General features: G+C 46.1%; 1 protein-coding gene across 2 annotated transcripts in view; it reads left to right on the plus strand.

Annotated features, from left to right (window-relative positions):
- Window positions 1-2,778: 2,778 nt before the first annotated feature.
- ercc6l (excision repair cross-complementation group 6-like) overlaps window positions 2,779-17,471 on the plus strand; it is a 37,550-nt gene continuing 22,857 nt past the window's right edge. For both annotated transcript variants that reach the window (XM_073061427.1, XM_073061428.1), the window contains exons 1-3: window positions 2,779-3,350; window positions 7,254-8,492; window positions 16,276-16,662. In XM_073061427.1, the coding sequence (XP_072917528.1) occupies window positions 2,792-3,350; window positions 7,254-8,492; window positions 16,276-16,662 (2,185 nt within the window). In that variant the 5' untranslated portion in view covers window positions 2,779-2,791. The remainder of the gene's footprint in view (window positions 3,351-7,253; window positions 8,493-16,275; window positions 16,663-17,471) is intronic.

Raw genomic sequence — 17,471 nt, forward strand, 5'->3', positions numbered from 1 at the left:
TTTTGTTTAGATTGCTGTCGTTTGCTTCGCTTGTTTGTATGATTTGTTTTTCTCCTGCGCATTAAGCGGTCGTCTTTTATTTATTTTTATTTTTTTCTTTAATTGAGCTTCTTTTGCGTTTCTTGCTTTGTGGCAACCCGTGAGCAAGCAAATCTCAAGGTTGTATAATTTATAATTTTTATAACAATTTTTATTGCAACACCAACAAATTACATTCAATACAACCAGTTGCCAATTGCATTTTGACTGTTTAACCCAGCCACCCCAACCCTCATCGCCATCCCCCTCCCCCTCTCTCTGCCCCCACCCCTCTCCCTTCCACCAACCAACTGAATAGTAGTGCATACACAGACAGAGCATTCCTATTTTAACAGATCTTTTAAGTTAGATATCAAATTTGTCCACATTAAGATTGCGTATGGTCGTGCATCATTTACTCTTGCTCATGATAATTCCAGGTAAGAAATGTCCAAAAAGCTCCGAAGTCAGTGAGTACTTGAAATATCATGAGGAGGTTTCTGACGCTGGACTACAATCTTCTTAGCTGCAGTCAGGCCTGCCAGCCAGTTTTGCGCACTTTTTCCGTAAGGGAAAGGTGGGAGTCATCGTTTAGAAGATGTACAGCGGGGTCCATTGGTAATTGTACCCCTGTTAGTTCTGTAAGAGTACTGATAACCTTCCCCCACAAACCAAAACCCCTGGACATTCCTATACAACATGTATAAAAGAGCCAACAGTTCCGAGGAGGCAAAATGAGCAATATGGGTCAGGAACCAGTCCCATTTGATGTCTAATTCTCGGTGTTAGATATGCTCTATGACAAAATTTCAAGTGTATATACCGATGATTTGGGTTTTTCGAAGCACCGGCAGCATGATCCCAAATTGCATCCCAGTCTTTCTTGTCCCAATTCAGATATGTCCCTATCCCAGGCTTTCATTCCTGATGTGAGCATGTATTTCTGGGAGTTTAATTTATCATAGATATATGACACTATCTGTCTTGGAGCACCCTGTATCCAACTTAAAATGGGATGGTTCTTTAAATCTGACCCCGTAGGCTTTACAAGCTGATCTAACTCCAAAGTAGAATAATTTATACATTCTTTGATAATAAATGAATCTTGACAACCGACCCTTCTGAAAGTCTCCTTAAGCACATTATCCCTTCCAGGACATAGGCCGCCGACACCAGCTCGCCAGATTCCTCTCTTCTGACCCACTTCCAAGTTGTCCGCAAATCATCTTCGAAGATCCTTCCTGTACAAGAGAATGACGTCTCTGAAGGCGATTCCGTAGTACTGTTTTTTAACGGGAGCCAACCCTGTGCCTAACTCTCCTCCTTCCGCAGCCGGGCTGGACTGTCCATGGCGTAGTTCCCTTGGGAGGAGGGAAAGTAGCGCGGGGTTTGTTGTGTTTACATAGCTAACATGCTGTAACTGCACACCATTGCACTGACACAGTGTATGGAGCTGTTAGTCGTCAAGAGTTCCTCTCTCACTTAAAAATATATTATTTCTGTTTTTGCACTATTTTAAATTTAACTTTTAATATACGTATATACTATCTGTAGTTGATATAATTACGTATTTTTCTATATTATTATGCATTGCATTGTACTGCTATAGCTAAGTTAAAAAATTCCACGATATATGTCGGTGATATTACACGTGATTCTGATTCTATCTCAAGGGGATAAAGTTAGATCTGTGTTCTTTGGGGTTTAAAAGACTGAGGGATGATCTTTTTTAAACCTGGAAGATCTAGACAGGAACAGGATAGGGTAGGGGTTATGATTATTCCATTACTCGGAGAGTAGGTTACAACATTTGAGGGGAGAGGTGGGATGATTTCAAACCTTTGAGGTTCTCCGTTGGTCGGGGTCGACCATGGGTGCTGCGTCCCAGCTATCTACGTGATATGAAAGCCAGGGCAGTACCATTAAGGAGAGCAATCTCCTTAATGGCCCATGTAGCAAGCTCCCCATCTCCATGCAGTAGATAGAAACCAAAGGAACGGCGGAGACCCATACAATATGGCACCAGCGCAGTAGTTGCCAGTTAATTCTGAACTCAACGTTGGACTGCCTTAGGGATCCCTGAGGTCACACTTTTGAGAGGGGAGCAGTACTGAGGGAATGTCGCATTGTGAACCTACTTACTTGTGAGTTCTCCTGATGCACGTCAAACCTCAATCTCTAATTTCTCAAAGACACACAGTTACGCAGCCGATTAAGTTTTCAATCTTTGGGACCTACTGACCACGATTGGCCCTACCCTGTGACCTACTGAACATTGGCATCAGACATCTGGGTTTGGGCCTCAGACCCTGCTGGCATTTGCCGCAGTTCCCTCAAGATGCCTACCACCGCCACTAGGATACCACCCAGGTTCCGCCCCTCGACTGGGGTAGCCAACCGGCCTAGATCTTGCCCAGTCCAGACACGACGTTTATGGCTCGTCTTACTATGTTGGCTAGACTTAGGTCCCATCTGTCCCTGCATCTCACTGCAAGACCCCGCTCCCTCCCTGCGCACTGACAGCGCACTCGCCCAAACATTCACCTTTGACCCAGCCGTAAACACCCCTCCCACGGCTGAAGTAATTAACCGGTTCCTTCTGACTGGATAATCGACCTGTCATTTACAGCTAGGTCCCACCCCTTCGTACCCGGCTCTGCGATTATCTGCCTATCACATTAAATATCCCACCCTCCTGCTCTGACGCTAGTACATACGCCACGCCCCCTTCCCGAGCGCCTGTGCGGTTTTCAACCCGCGGCGCGAGATAAAGATGGTGGTGGCGGCGGAGGGCGGTGTACCCGCCTTTGACTGCTCTGTGGCGCCGACGGGCAGCACCCTGAGCTCCGAGCAGCTAGAGCGGTACCGCAAGTGCGTGGCCCGTGCTAAAGAGCAGGCGCGGTCAGGCAATCTGCAGGCGGCTCTTGACCTGTTGTCGGAGGCCATGACGCTGCGGCCGAGTGAGCGGCTGGAGCGGCGGATACGGAAGGTGCAAGAGGCGCTGGAGGCTCAGGACGATGAGGGTGAAGATGAGGACGAGTGGGTGCCCGTTGAAGGTTGCGAGTTACGCCTCTACCGCCAGCTTTACGAGCGGCTGCACCCGCATCAGCGGCGCGGCGTAGCCTTCCTGCATCGCCTGTATGCCGAACAGCGCGGCGGCGGTATCCTGGCGGACGATATGGGCCTGGGCAAGACGATACAGTTGCTTGCCTTCCTCTCGGGCATGTTCGATGCCCGCCTGTTGCACAGCGTACTTGTGCTGATGCCCGCCTCCCTGATAGCTAACTGGATGGACGAGTTCGTCAGCTGGACGCCGGGGCTCCGAGTCAAGGGTGAGGTGATGGTCTTCAGGTGGGGAGCGGGCGGGGGTGAGCACTCCGGCAGGCGGAGCGTGATCGGGGTGAGGAAAGGTGTGGAAGTTCCTTGAAGTGGGGTGGAGAGGGGTTCTGAGCTCGGAGAGGTGGGCCTTGGGAAGGGTGAGATGGGATGAGGAAGGTTGAAAGTGTCTGGGAGCAGAAAGGGTATGGTGAGGGGGCACAGGGGTTTGAGAAACCTAGAAAATCTACAGCACTATACAGGCTCTTCGGCCCACAAAGTTGTGCCGAACATGTCCTTACTTCAGAAACTACTAGGCTTATTACTAGCCCTCTATTTTTCTAAGCTCCAATGTACCTATTCAAAAGTCTCTTAAAAGACCATATCATATCCGCCTCCACCACTGTTGTCAGCAGCCCATTCCACGCACTCACTACTCTGAGTAAAAAAAAACTTACCCCTGACATCTCCTCTGTACCTACTCCCCAGCACCTTAAACCTGTGTCCTCTTGTGGCAACCATTTTAGCCCTGGGAAAAAGCCTCTGACTATCCACAGGATCAATGCCTCTTATCATCTTGTACACCTGTATCAGGTCCTGAAATCTGGGAGATCCTTCACGGTATTCTACACACAGGGCTCTTAATTTGTTCCAATGAGAAGTACCAACTGTCTCCATAATTCAAGTCCAAACAACATCCTTGTAAATTTTCTCTGCCCTCTCTCCAGTGTAAAGGGATGTTTCCCATAGTGTGGTGACTGAATCTGCATGATTTTCTAAATGTGTTCTCACCAATGTCTTCTACAAGTGCTACATGACACCCAACTTCTATATCCACTGTCCTGACTGATGACCAGTGTGCCAAGAACTCCCTACTGTGCCCTATGACACCTCTTTCAGGGAACTATGCATCTCTACCCCTAAGCTAGTAGGTCCCTGCTATTCACTGTGAAAGTCCTGCCCTCATTTATCTTCCCACACTTATCTCAGCTCAACTACGCAGTTGATCAAGATTAATCTAAATCCTGAAAAACTCAAAAAAAGCACCATCGATAGAAGATTGGTTGACTGGTAGAAGGCACAGTGTAGGAATAAAAGGGACCTTTCCTGGTTGTCTGCCAGTGACTAGTGGTGTGTCACAGGGTCAGTGTTGGGACAGATTCTTTTTGCATCGTATGTCAATGATTTGGATGATGGAAGTGATGGCTTTGTGGTCAAGTTTGTGGATGACCCAAAGATAGGTGGGAGTGCAGGTAGTATTGAGGATGCAGGGTTTCTGCAGAAAAGCTTAAACAGATGAGAAGAATAGTCAGAAGTGGATGATGGAATATCGCGTAAGGAAGTGTATGGTAATGCACTTTGGTAGAAGGAATAAAGGTGTAGATTATTTTTGAAATGGGGAAAAAATTGTACAAAGGGACTTGGGAGTCCTTGTGCAGGATTCCCTGAAGGTTAACTTGCAGGTTGAGTTGGTGGTAATGTTGTAAACTTCTTTCGACCTACCCGATGCAAAGACATCATGTACTACGGTGAAAGTAACTTTAACTCTTTATTAGCAAATTACCCGAGAGAACCCACCTTAAGCACTCTTCCTCGGAGGCTGCTTCGAGGGTCTCTCTCCTCTGAAGCAAATACAGTTCTTTTTATATGCATACAGTCACATACACATACATGTGGGTTAACCCCCTTAGTTTCTGTACGGATGAGTATTGTTAACTTTTTCAGTCATAAGTTGTCATATAACAGTTTTAATTGTCACTATGTCTGGGTACAGACAGTCAAAGCCTCCTGCCCTTGAAAATAGCCACTCTTTTTAATGCTTATCTTGCAGGTGTCATAAGGGGTACAAAGCAGAATGTTTCTTACGTATACCAAGGATGATGTCACCCGCTCAGCTTATCTTATGAGAAAGCATTTGTGCTTCTATAGTTTTTCTCAAGCTCTTTGTTGCTATGACCCTTACAAAAAAATAGCCAGGGTCACAAACGGCCTACGAGATGCTGACTTCTTAACATTACAGTAAGGATGGCAAATGCAATGTTAGCATTCATTTTGAGAGGACTAGAATATAAAAGCAAGGATGTAATGCTGAGGCTTTATAAAGCATTGGTCAGGCAGAACTTGGGAGTATTGTGAGGATTTTTCAGCCCATAACTTTTCTGAGAAAAGCTTTGCTGGCATTGGAGAGTGCCCAGTGGAGGCTCTTGACAATGTTCCTGGGAATGAAAGTGTTGACTGATGTATGAGGAGCTTTTGATGTCTCTGGTCTAAGCTTAGAAGAATGGGGAAGGATCTCATTGAAACCTACTGAATATTGAAAAGCCCAGAAAGTGGATGTGGAGAGGATGTTTCCTATGGTGGGTGAGTCTAGGACCAGAGGGTTCAGCCTCAGAAGGATGTCCCTTTAGAGCAAAGATGAGGAATTTCTTTAGCCAGAGGGGTTGGTGAACCTGTGAAATTCATTGCCACAGGTGGCTGTGGAGGCAAAGCCATTGGTTATATTTTAAGCCACAGTTGATAGGTATTTGATTATTAAGGGTGTCAAAGATTATGGGGAGAATAAATTAGCAATGATGGCATGGCAGAGTAGAAGCAATGGCCTGAGTGGCCTAATTCTGCTCCTATGACCACATGTTGGAGGAGCTCAGCTGTTCAGGGAGCATTTCTGGAGAGGAATAAACAGTTGATCTTGATGGGATTATGATGGAAGTTTCTAAAATTGAGAGACATGAATGGGATAAGACATTCAGAATGTTTTGCTCTAGGGTAGAAATGGCACTTACTGGAGGGCATAGATTTAAGGGGAGAAGAGAAATCCTTAAAGGAGCTATGCAAGATATTTTTGCATACAGTGATAGGTCTCTGAGGCCAGAGGAGGTTGGAGAAAGGGATATGTTAACAATATTGAATAGGTGGTTAGACCCGCAAACGGGCAGGTTTCCTGTGCTGACAAATTGTTTAACTTACAGTTGTAGGCCAAAGGGCCTGTCCTGATGTGCTTTCGAGCTGGAGTGGGGGTGTTTGAGAGGGCTTGGGGAGAGAAAGGAGGCCAGTGTTAGGTTGATAGAACCATGGACCGGAAACTGCTGACATAGAAGAGAGCTGAAATGAATAAGTATTTTTAAGGGTGGAGGGATGATTAGTGCTGGGGATTTTGTCTTGGAAATAACCGTTTATGCCTGGCAGTAATCATCCACTGGAGCGCTCTGATTTTGTTGAAAGTGTGTGGTAAACTGTACTGTGAGGTCATCGTGTTTCTCGCGGTTTGAGCAAAACGCTGCAAATGGAGTTTAACATGGGGGTTCAGAGTTCAAAAGTAAATTTGACTCCCCTCACATTAAGCTCCAAAGGAACAGAATAGTCAGTGAAAAGCTACAAAGATGGACAAACAATGTGCAAAAGACAGTGTGAAAACATTAAAAAGGTAAGATAAAATAAATACATTAAGCATGCAATTTGGGAAGGGAAATCAAAGGGATTTTTGTATAACTGGAGAGAGGACAAATGAATCAAAAGGAGGTCATACCGTATGCAGGGGCAGATGTCTGGATGTTCTAACACAATTAGTTGGTAGGCAGAGCAGAATTAGTGACCTCAATATCACAGAGGTTGCCGAAACATCTTAGGTCGAAGGGACTGTAGGGATACCTTCGCTGTTTCACTCACCAACTGTTCCCATAACCTATGGACTCACTTTCAAGGACTCTTAATCTCCTGTCCTCTATTACTCATTTTTTTTGCACATTGTCTGCCCATCTTGAATGCAGTTTTTCACTGGTTCTATTGTCTTTTTGTATTTACTGTGAATCCCCGCAAGAAATGAATCTTGGGGTACTGTATGATGAAGTTTATATACTTTAATCTTTGAACTGTGTTTCTATGTTCTGTTCTTATCAACGCGTTTCTCTCCATTTCTGCAGCCTTCCATGGCTCCAAGGCGGAACGGACCCGGAACCTGGAGAAGGTGCAGCGAAAAGGCGGGGTGGTCATCACCACCTACCAGCTGGTGATCTATAACTTGGAGCAGCTCTCTCACCTGGATGGCCAGCCATTCACCTGGGACTACATGGTCTTGGACGAGGCACACAAGATCAAATCCCAACTCAGCAAGACCACCAAGCACGTCAACGCCATCCTGGCTAAGAACAGGGTCCTACTGACTGGCACCCCCCTGCAGAACAACCTGCAGGAGATGTGGACCCTCTTTGACTTCGCCTGCCAGGGCTCGCTGCTGGGGCCCCTGAAGACCTTTAAGACAATGTATGAGAACCCCATCACCCGGGCGAGAGAAAAGGACGCCAGCCCGGCAGAGAAGGAGCTGGGACTTCGCATCTCCGAGACACTCATGAGTCTGATCGAGCCCTACTTCCTGCGGCGGACAAAGGAGGGCATTCGGGACTTGGAGGAGCGGCACCTGGAGGCAGAAACAGGGGGATGGAGGCCAGCGGCCAAGGGCAACATGCTGTCCCTGAGCCGAAAGAACGACCTGATTGTGTGGGTCCACCTCAGCCCCATCCAGGAGGAGATCTACCGCAAGTTTGTGTCATCTGAACTGATCCAGGAGCTGCTGCAGACCAAGCTTTCTCCGTTGGTTCAGCTCAACAACCTGAAGAAGCTGTGCGACCACCCGAGGCTGCTGTCCAGGAGGGTCTGGGGGGAGCTGGGGCTGGACGGGGGTGATGGTGACAGTTATGACGTCCGTCGGGTCTCCAGAGAGCTGCTGGTCCAAGAGTCGGGCAAGTTGGTCTTCCTGCTGGGTTTACTGGAGAGGCTGCGGGAGGAGGGCCACCGGACCCTGGTCTTCTCCCAGTCACGCAAGATGCTGGACATTGTCCAGAGGGTGCTGACCGCCAGGGGCTTCCAGCTGGCCCGCATAGATGGCACCATGGCCTTGCCTGAGCGGCAGAAGGTGGTGGAGAGCTTCCAGCGCTACTCCCACTGCTCCGTCTTCCTACTCACCACCCAGGTGGGTGGAGTGGGCCTCACCCTCACCGCTGCCAACCGGGTAGTGATCATTGACCCCAGCTGGAACCCTGCCACCGACGCCCAGGCCGTGGACAGGGCATACAGAATTGGGCAGACTGAAGATGTGCTCATCTACCGCCTGGTCACCTGTGGCAGCGTGGAGGAAAAGATCTATAGGAGGCAGATCTTCAAGGGTGAGTCCCAGCAATGGCAGCTCAGGGCAAGCGGCGGTGGGAGGGGTGGGTCGGTGTCTTGTCTTGGTGGGTTGCATTTTGTGGGACAGGAGCACCAGGTCCAATTGTTGGGGAGAGACTACCACAGCAATCAAGCAGGACCAACTTTGGAGATGTAGCCTTTGGGGGTGATGGCTATGAAATCTGGAGTTGAGGTAGAGGGTTGGGCAACCAGCAGATGGATCGAATAGCATCTCATGTCAGTGGGTAGGAGGGAGGTAAGGGGCTTCTCTCTCTATTTTGGTTTGCCTCTGTTGATCTGAACACGGTAAGCATGCTATGTTGGTGCTGTGCTATGTTGAGTTTGTAAAATGTTTGCAGCAGTACATAGAGGTACCAACTAGAGAAGGGGCAGTGTTGGATCGCCTGTTAGGGAATGATATAGGTCAGGTGATGGAGGTATGTTTTGGGGAGCACTTCGGGTCCAGTGATCACAATGCCATTAGTTTCAATATAATTATGGAGAAGGATAGGACTGGACCCAGGGTTGAGATTTTTGATTGGAGAAAGGCTAACTTTGAGGAGATGCGAAAGGATTTAGAAGGAGTGGATTGGGACAATTTGTTTTATGGGAAGGATGTAATAGGGAAATGGAGGTCATTTAAAGGTGAAATTTTGAGGGTACAGAATCTTTATGTTCCTGTTAGGTTGAAAGGAAAGGTTAAAAGTTTGAGAGGGCCATGGTTTCCAAGGGATATTGGAAACTTGGTTTGGAAAAAGAAGGAGATCTACAACAAATATAGGCAGCATGGAGTAAATGAGGTGCTCGAGGAATATAAAGAATGTAAAAAGAATCTTAAAGAAATTAGAAAAGCTAAAGGAAGATACGAGGTTGCTTTGGCAAGTAAAGTGAAAATAAATCCGAAGGGTTTCTACAGTTCTATTAATAGCAAAAAGATAGTGAGGGATAAAATTGGTCCCTTAGAGAATCAGAGTGGACAGCTATGTGTGGAGCCAAAAGAGACGGAGGAGATTTTGAACAATTTCTTTTCTTCGGTATTCACTAAGGAGAAGGATAATGAATTATGTAAGGTAAGGGAAACTAGTAGGGTAGTTATGGAAACGATGATAATTAAAGAAGAGGAAGTACTGGCACTTTTAAAGAATATAAAAGTGGATAAGTCTCCGGGTCCTGACAGGATATTCCGTAGGACCTTGAGGGAAGTTGGTGTAGAAATAGCAGGGGCTCTGACAGAAATATTTCAAATGTCATTAGAAACGGGGATGGTGCCGGAGGATTGGCGTATTGCTCATGTGGTTCCATTGTTTAAAAAGGGTTCTAAGAGTAAACCTAGCAATTATAGGCCTGTAAGTTTGACGTCAGTGGTGGGTAAATTAATGGAAAGTATTCTTGGAGATGGTATATATAATTATTTGGATAGACAGGGTCTGATTAGGAGCAGTTAACATGGATTTGTATGTGGAAGGTCAGGTTTGACAAATCTTATTGAATTTTTTGAAGAGGTTACTAGGAAAGTTGACGAGGGTAAAGCAGTGGATGTTGTCTATATGGATCTTCAGTAAGGCCTTTGACAAAGTTCTGCACAGAAGGTCAGTTAGGAAGGTTCAATCTTTAGGTGTTAATATTGAAGAAGTAAAATGGATTGAACAATGGCTGGATGCGAGATGCCAGAGTAGTGGTGGATAACTGTTTCAGGTTGGAGGCCGGTGACTAGTGGTGTGCCTCAGGAATCTGTACTGGGTAATGATCTGGATGATGGGGTGTTAAATTGGATTAGTAAGTATGCAGATGATAGGTGGCATTGTGGATAATGAAGTAGATTTTCAAAGCTTGCAGAGAGATTTAGGCCAGGTAGAAGAGTGGGCTGAACGATGGCAGATGAAGTTTAATGCTGATAAGTGTAAGGTGCTACATTTTGGTAGGAATAATCCAAATAGGACATACATGGTAAATGGTAGGGCATTGAAGAATGCAGTAGAACAGAGTGATCTAGGAATAACGGTGCATAGTTCCCTAAAGGTGGAATCTCATGTGGATAGGATGGTGAAGAAACCTTTTGGTATGTTGGCCTTTATAAATCAAGCATTGAGTATAGGAGTTGGGATGTAATGTTAAAATTGTACAAGGGATTGGTGAGGCCAAATTTGGAATATTGTGTACAGTTCTGGTCACTGAATTATAGGAAATATGTCAACAAAATAGAGAGTACAGAGGAGATTGATTAGAATGTTACCTGGGTTTCAGCACCTAAGTTACAGAGAAAGGTTGAACAAGTTAGGTCTTTATTCTTTGGAGCGTAGAAGGTTGAGGGGGGACTTGATAGAGGTATTTAAAATTATGAGGGGGATAGATAGAGTTGACGTGGATAGGCTTTTTCCATTGAGAGCATGGGAAATTCAAACAAGAGGACATGAGTTGAGAGTTAAGGGGCAATAGTTTAGGGGTGACACGAGGGGGAACTTTACTCAGTGGTAGCTGTGTGGAATGAGCTTCCAGTAGAAGTAGTAGAGGCAGGTTCGATTTTGTCATTTAAAATAAAATTGGATAGGTATATGGACAGGAAAGGAATGGAGGGTTATGGGCTGAGTGCAGGTAAGTGGGACTAGGTGAGAGTAAGTGTTTGGCATAGATTAGAAGGGTCGAGATGGCCTGTTTCCGTGCAGTAATTGTTATTTGGTAATGTGTGCCTCACTTGCGGTCTGCCCCCAGCACATCTATATTTGGCTGTTAATGCAAACAATACATTTCACTGTATGCTGTACTTTTGATAGATAAACTTGAATTTGAATCATTGGCAATGCAAAATTGGCCTCTTGGCTCTCCCGTCATCTCCTTACCTGGACTTACCTGTATACCTTTTTGCTCACTCTACCCTTTCCCCTCTCCTCTATATTCGCCACCTTCTCTTCCATTCAGAACAGCTGAAGTGTCTCATTAAAAAAGCAAAGATGCTTGAAAGTTACATGGATAGGAACGGTTCACAGGGATGCACAAAGTGCTGGGGGAGCTCAGCAGGTCAGGCAGTATCTGTGGAGAGGAACAAACAGTTGATGTTTTGGACTGGGACCCTTCATCAGGTCTGGATATGGGCCAAATGTAGATGAATGGGGTGGGTACCTTGGTTGGCATAGACCAGTTCAGCTTAAGGGCCAAAGGATTAATGAGACCCTTCACCTGTGCTGAAAGACTCATCAGTCACTTTACATCTCCATCCCCCCCACCAGGAGAGCCTCAAAGTTTTTATTTCTTTACTCCAGACCTAACCATGTCCCCTCCACCACTGCTCTCCTCCATCTAGCAGAACTTGTTCTCACTCTAAATAATTCCTCCTTTGATTCCTCCCACTTCCTTCAAACAAAGGGTGTAGCCATGGGCACTTGCATGGGTCCCAGCTATGCCTGCCTGTTTGTTGGTTACATGGAGCAGTCAATGTTCCAAGCCTACACTGGTGACCATCCTGCACTTTTCCAATGCTACCTGGACTGCATTGTTGCTGCTTCCTGCAACCATACTGAACTCATTGACTTCATCCTTTTTGCCTTCAACTTCCACTCTGCCCTCAAGTTTACCTGGTCCACTGTCATGATCTGGTCACACTGGGGTTGGAGGAACAACACCTTATATTCCATTTGTGTAGCCTCCAAACTGATGGCATGAACATCGATTTCTCAAACTTCTGGTAATGCCCCTCTTCACCACTTCCCATCCCCTTTTCTGTATCTCACATCTTGTCCACCCATTGCCTCTCTGGTGCTCTTCCAGGGTCTCCTGTCTTTCCAACTCTTTACTTCATCTCTCTTCTCTCCCCCCCCCCCCCACCCCCACTGTTTCAGGTTTCACCTATCACCTCATTTCTCTCTCTCCTTCCCCCTCCCCCCACTTTAAAAAAAACTTTTTTCTCCAGTCCTGCCAAAGGGTTTCAGTCTGAATCGTCAGCTGTGCTCTTTTCCATCCAGCATTTTGTGTGCGTGGCTTGGATTTCCAGCATCCACAGCTTTTCTCTCATTTATGGACTGTTTATTCCTTTCATAGATGCTGCCTGACCTGCTGAGTTCCTACAGCATTTTGTATGTTGCTCTGGATCTCCAGTATCTGCAGAATATCTTGTGCTTAGGACCCTTGTGAACCTCTTCGGAACCCTCTTCAAAACTTCCATATCCTACCTGTAAACACTAGAGATTCTGTGGTTGCTGGAAATCCTAGCAATGTGCACAAAATGCTAGAGAAACTCAATAGGTCAGGCAGCATCTTCAGAGATGAATAAACAGTCAACATTTTGGGCCTAGACCCTCTATCAGGCCTACCTGTAATCTGCATTATATCCTACCTGTAATAGGGCCAGAACAGCGCACAATGCTGTGTGGGCTACCCACAGATTCTGCCTGACCCACTAAGTACTCCAGCATATTGCTTGGTGCTCTGGTTCCAGCATCTGCAGTTACCACTGACTCCAGAGAGCCAAAATGCCTGAAAAAGCAGCTGGAAATCTGAATAAAAATAATGCTGGAAATCACAAGTTGGACAGCATCTGTGGAAAAAGCCGGTTGGCCTAATATCTTCCCTGTCTACTGCCCTCCTTGATCCTGAACACTTCATCAAGGACCTGGAGCATTCAGGTCATGCTTTCCGTTTGCTGCTGCCACCAGGAAGGAGGTACATGGGGCTCACCCACCTGGGTCAGGAACAATTATTACTCAATCATCAGGCTCTTGAATCAATGGTAATAACTTCACTCACCTCAACATTGAACTGCTCCCAAAACCTATGGAGTCACTCTCAAGAACTCTTCATCTTATGCTCTCTCTTGCTAATTTAATTATTGTTGTCTTTTCTTTTTATATTTGCACAGTTTGTCTTTTGCATATCAGATATTTCTTTTTGTGTGTTTTCATTGACTATCGTTTCTTTGTTTTTGCTGTGAATGCCTCCATGAAAATGAATCTCTGGTTGGTATAAGTGACATGTGCACCTCGATAAATAAATTTACTTCGAACTTTGCTTTAGTCCACAGTCCAGCAGCGAGTTCCAGAGACTAACAGATTCCTCTGCAGGGAGACTCCTGCAGCCTCAGTTCCTGCTCTACTGCATTTACTCTCTTGGTATGACTGAGGCTGTTGTGTGAGTCGTACAACACAGATTTGTACTTCAGCCCATCATTCCCATCCTTCCCCACATTAGCTCAGTAGTCTTCCATTCCTTGGGCAATCTTGAGGCCCTCCGTTGGTTGAGGTCAGCCATGGATGTTGCATCCTACCTGTCTGTGCTGCGCAAGCCAGGGCAGTACAACATGCAGACCAAGCTGTTGCCCGTGTAGCAGGCTCCCGACACCTTCCCCATGTGTGGGTATAGATGCAAGGCAGTGGGGGTTTGAGATCGGAGTTTTCCTTCTCCTAAGTGAGCTGCTAACCATGGCCTACAAGCCCCATCTGCCCAAAGCAACTGGTTTTAAGGTGGCAGTACCAGCCTTTGCCCCTACTCCTGTTAGTAGAAACTGTTCTGCTGGGTTTAGTAGCTAAGCTGTATGTGAAGCCCGGAAGCTGGGCTTGGTTGTGAGAGGCAACTTGGGATGCACGCCATTAGGAGCATTTAATAAGTGGTGGGGATACACTCCCACTGCTACTTCCTCCTCTCTTCCACGCACCCCCCCCACACCCCGGCCACGACTATATCCTTAAGGAATCAGAACACAATTTTTTATTATTAACACAATAATAAGAAACACTAAATATAAATACACAAGATAGCTTATATACATTGATTGTATGTCCATAAAGTGTTGCTAGGCTGTACATAAGGTGACTGACAGGAAATAAAGTGGAGGTGTTGATCAGCCTTACAGCTTGGGGAAAGTTACTTTTTTGGGAGTCTAGTTGTCCTGGTGTGGATGCTACGTGGCCTCCTCCCTCATGGGAGTGTGACAGTCTGAGCAGGGTGGGCAAAATCCTTCATGATGGGCCTTTTCTGGCACCTTTCTATATATTCTGTATGTCCTTGATGGTGCCGTTGCTGCATTGGGCAGTTTTGACTTGTTCTACAGCCCTCCTCCGAAGTGTAAGGTTAATGCCATGTTAATTCCTGACAACCTGTTGAGGCTGGTGTTTATTGGCCAGTTCCTCACGTTATGGGTCAGAGGAATAGTCTGGTGTAGGACCTTGGCCCAAGATGTTGACTGCTTATTCCCCTCCCTGGGGGCATAAGCCTGACCTGCTTTGATACATTGTGTGTGTTGCTGTGGAGAGGTTGAGCAGGTTGGGACTTATTGGAGTGCAGGAGAGCGTAGGAGGTGGTTTTCCAGAGGAATAAGATCACGATGGGCACAGAGAGAGTGAATGCATACAGTCTTTTTCTCCCCCAGAGTGGAGGAATGAAGAATTAGTCGGGGTAGGTTTAAGGTGAGAAGGGAAAATTTCAATAGTTCTGACACAGAACTATCGTTCAGAGGGTGATGTATATGTAGAATAAACTGTCAGATGCGCTGGTTGAGGCAAAAACATTACCACCATAAGAGATGGGAGCAAAATTAGGCCATAGGGCTCTGTCATTCGATCATGGTTGATTTCATGTGGTCTGTGCATATTGGCTATGTGGTGAAAAAGGCACAATAGAGCTTTTTTTTTTACCTCAGCTGGTTGAAGAAGTTTGGTGTGGGCCACCAAATCCTAAGATTTTTCTACAGGGGCACAATTGAGAGCATCCTGACTGGCTGCATCACTGCTTGGTATGGGAACTGTACTTCTCTCAAAAGCAGGACTCTGCAGAGAATGGTGTGGACAGCCCAGCGCATCTGTAGATGTGAACTTCCCACTATTCAAGATATTTACAAAGACAGGTGTGTAAAAAGGACCCAAAGGATGATTGGGGACCCAAGTCACCCCAACCACAAACTGTTACATCTGCTACCATTTGGGAAACGGTACTGCAGCATAAAAGCCAGGACCACCAGGCTCTGGGACAGCTTCTTCCACCAGACTGCTTCACTCATGCTGACACATCTATATTTCTATGTTATATTGACTATCCTGTTGAACATACTATTTATTATAAATTGCACAAAGATTTTTACTCGTGTATATAAAGAATGTAAGTAATTAAATTAACTCAATTTAGTTTTCTTCCTAACCCCATTCTCTTGCTTTCTCTGTAACCTTTGATGCCATTAGTAGCTAGGAGCCTATCAACCTCCACTTCAAATGTGCCCGATGATTTGGCCGATACAATTTGAACAACATTTTAAAAAAATGTACGTGGATGGGAAAGATTTAAAGTTCAATGTAAATTTATTATCAAAATACATCTTATACTACCTTGAAATTGCAATCTTTTTCACAGGCATTTATGGGAAAATAAAGAAATTACAATAGAATTTATGGAAAGCTAAAATAACAGACTGACACATCCAATGTGCAAATGAAGACAAATCATGCAAATAATTTTAAAATGTAAATAAATAATACTGAGTTGTAGTGTCCATGGAAGTTGAGTCAGTTCAGCATGGAGGAGAGTGAAGTTATCCACACTGGTTCAGGAGCCTGATCCTGATGGTTGTTTAGAGGGATATGGGCCAAATGTGGGAAGATGGGGCTAGCTTAGATGGGTTGACATGGGCCAGTTTGGTTGAAAGGCCTGTTTCTGTGCTGTGAGGCAGACTCGAGTGGAAAGCACTGTTGTCTGGGAAGTTGGTGCAGGGTGTTCTGGGTGCCTTCAGGTTGGGTGTGGGTGTCACTGGGGAATGTCAGCTCTAATTAACGAGGAGCTTGTAACCTTGTTGTATGTCTTCAACAGATTCGCTGATTCGCCAGTCGATGGGGGAGAGCAAGAACCCTTTCCGGTACTTCAGTAGACAGGAGCTGAGGGAACTGTTTGTGCTGGAGGACCCCAGGTACTCGAACACCCAGAGGCAGCTGCAGACTCTGCACGCTGGCCAGTGGGGGACGGACGCTGTGCTGGAGCAGCACATTACATTCTTGCACAGCTTGCCTGTCTTTGGCGTGACCCGCCACAACCTGGTGCACTTGCAGGACGTGGCACCAGACGAGGAGAACCCGGTCAACGACCCAGCCTCGCAGCGGTACATCGAGGAGCGCGTGCAGCTCGCGCAGGACCTGGTGGCAGCTGGATCGCAGCTGCAGAGGGAGGTGGGCGTGCCTCCCAGCCCTCCAGCTTCTAGGGGTATGCTGGTCTTCTTCCTCAAATTTGCTTTTCCACTGGTGATTCTAAAGGAGGAAAATGTGCCTCACTGAGCCCATGGTGGTGAAGGTGGTGTCTTATTGTGCCCTTGTCCTACTTGTGTGCACAAAGCTGTTTGTTCATTTCCTGTATGGCGGTGCGGTAATGTAGCTGTTAGTATAACTGTACAGCTCCAGCAAAGGTGAGTCAATTCCTGCTGCTGTAACTCTGTACAGCACCAGCAAAGGCAGGTTAGTTGCTGTCTGTCTGTAAGGAGTTTGACAATTCTCACTGTAACCACGTGGGTTTCCTCTAAGTGCTCGGTTTTGCTCCCATAAGTTCAAAGACTTACAAATTATGGTTCGTAAGTTCCGGCTTGCTATTTTGGTGTCAGGAACATGGCAACACTAGTGGGCTGCCTCCACCACTCCTTGGATTGTATTTGTTGATGCACATGTGACGAGTAAATCTAATTTTTAAAGAAAACAGGGCTGTCTGCTGGCCAGGAACAATTGGCTGGCTTTGTACTCCGATCCCTGGTTCTTGACACCTCTGTCCATTTATTCTTGTCCATCAATGCTGCTTGACCATGCTGAGATCATCCAGAATTTCAGACGAAGACCATAAGGCGTAAAAGGAGAAATGGGCCATTCAGTCCATCAAGTCTGCTCTGCCATTCCATCATGGCTGATTTATTATCCTTCTCAACCCTGTTCTATTTCCTTCTCCCTGTACCCTTTGACGCATCTACTAAAAAATAACCTATCAACCTCTGTATTAGATGTACTCAATGAGTTGGCCTTCACAGCTGT

This window comes from Hemitrygon akajei, chromosome 11 (genome assembly GCF_048418815.1).
Source record: "Hemitrygon akajei chromosome 11, sHemAka1.3, whole genome shotgun sequence".
In the NCBI taxonomy this organism is placed as follows: domain Eukaryota; kingdom Metazoa; phylum Chordata; class Chondrichthyes; order Myliobatiformes; family Dasyatidae; genus Hemitrygon; species Hemitrygon akajei.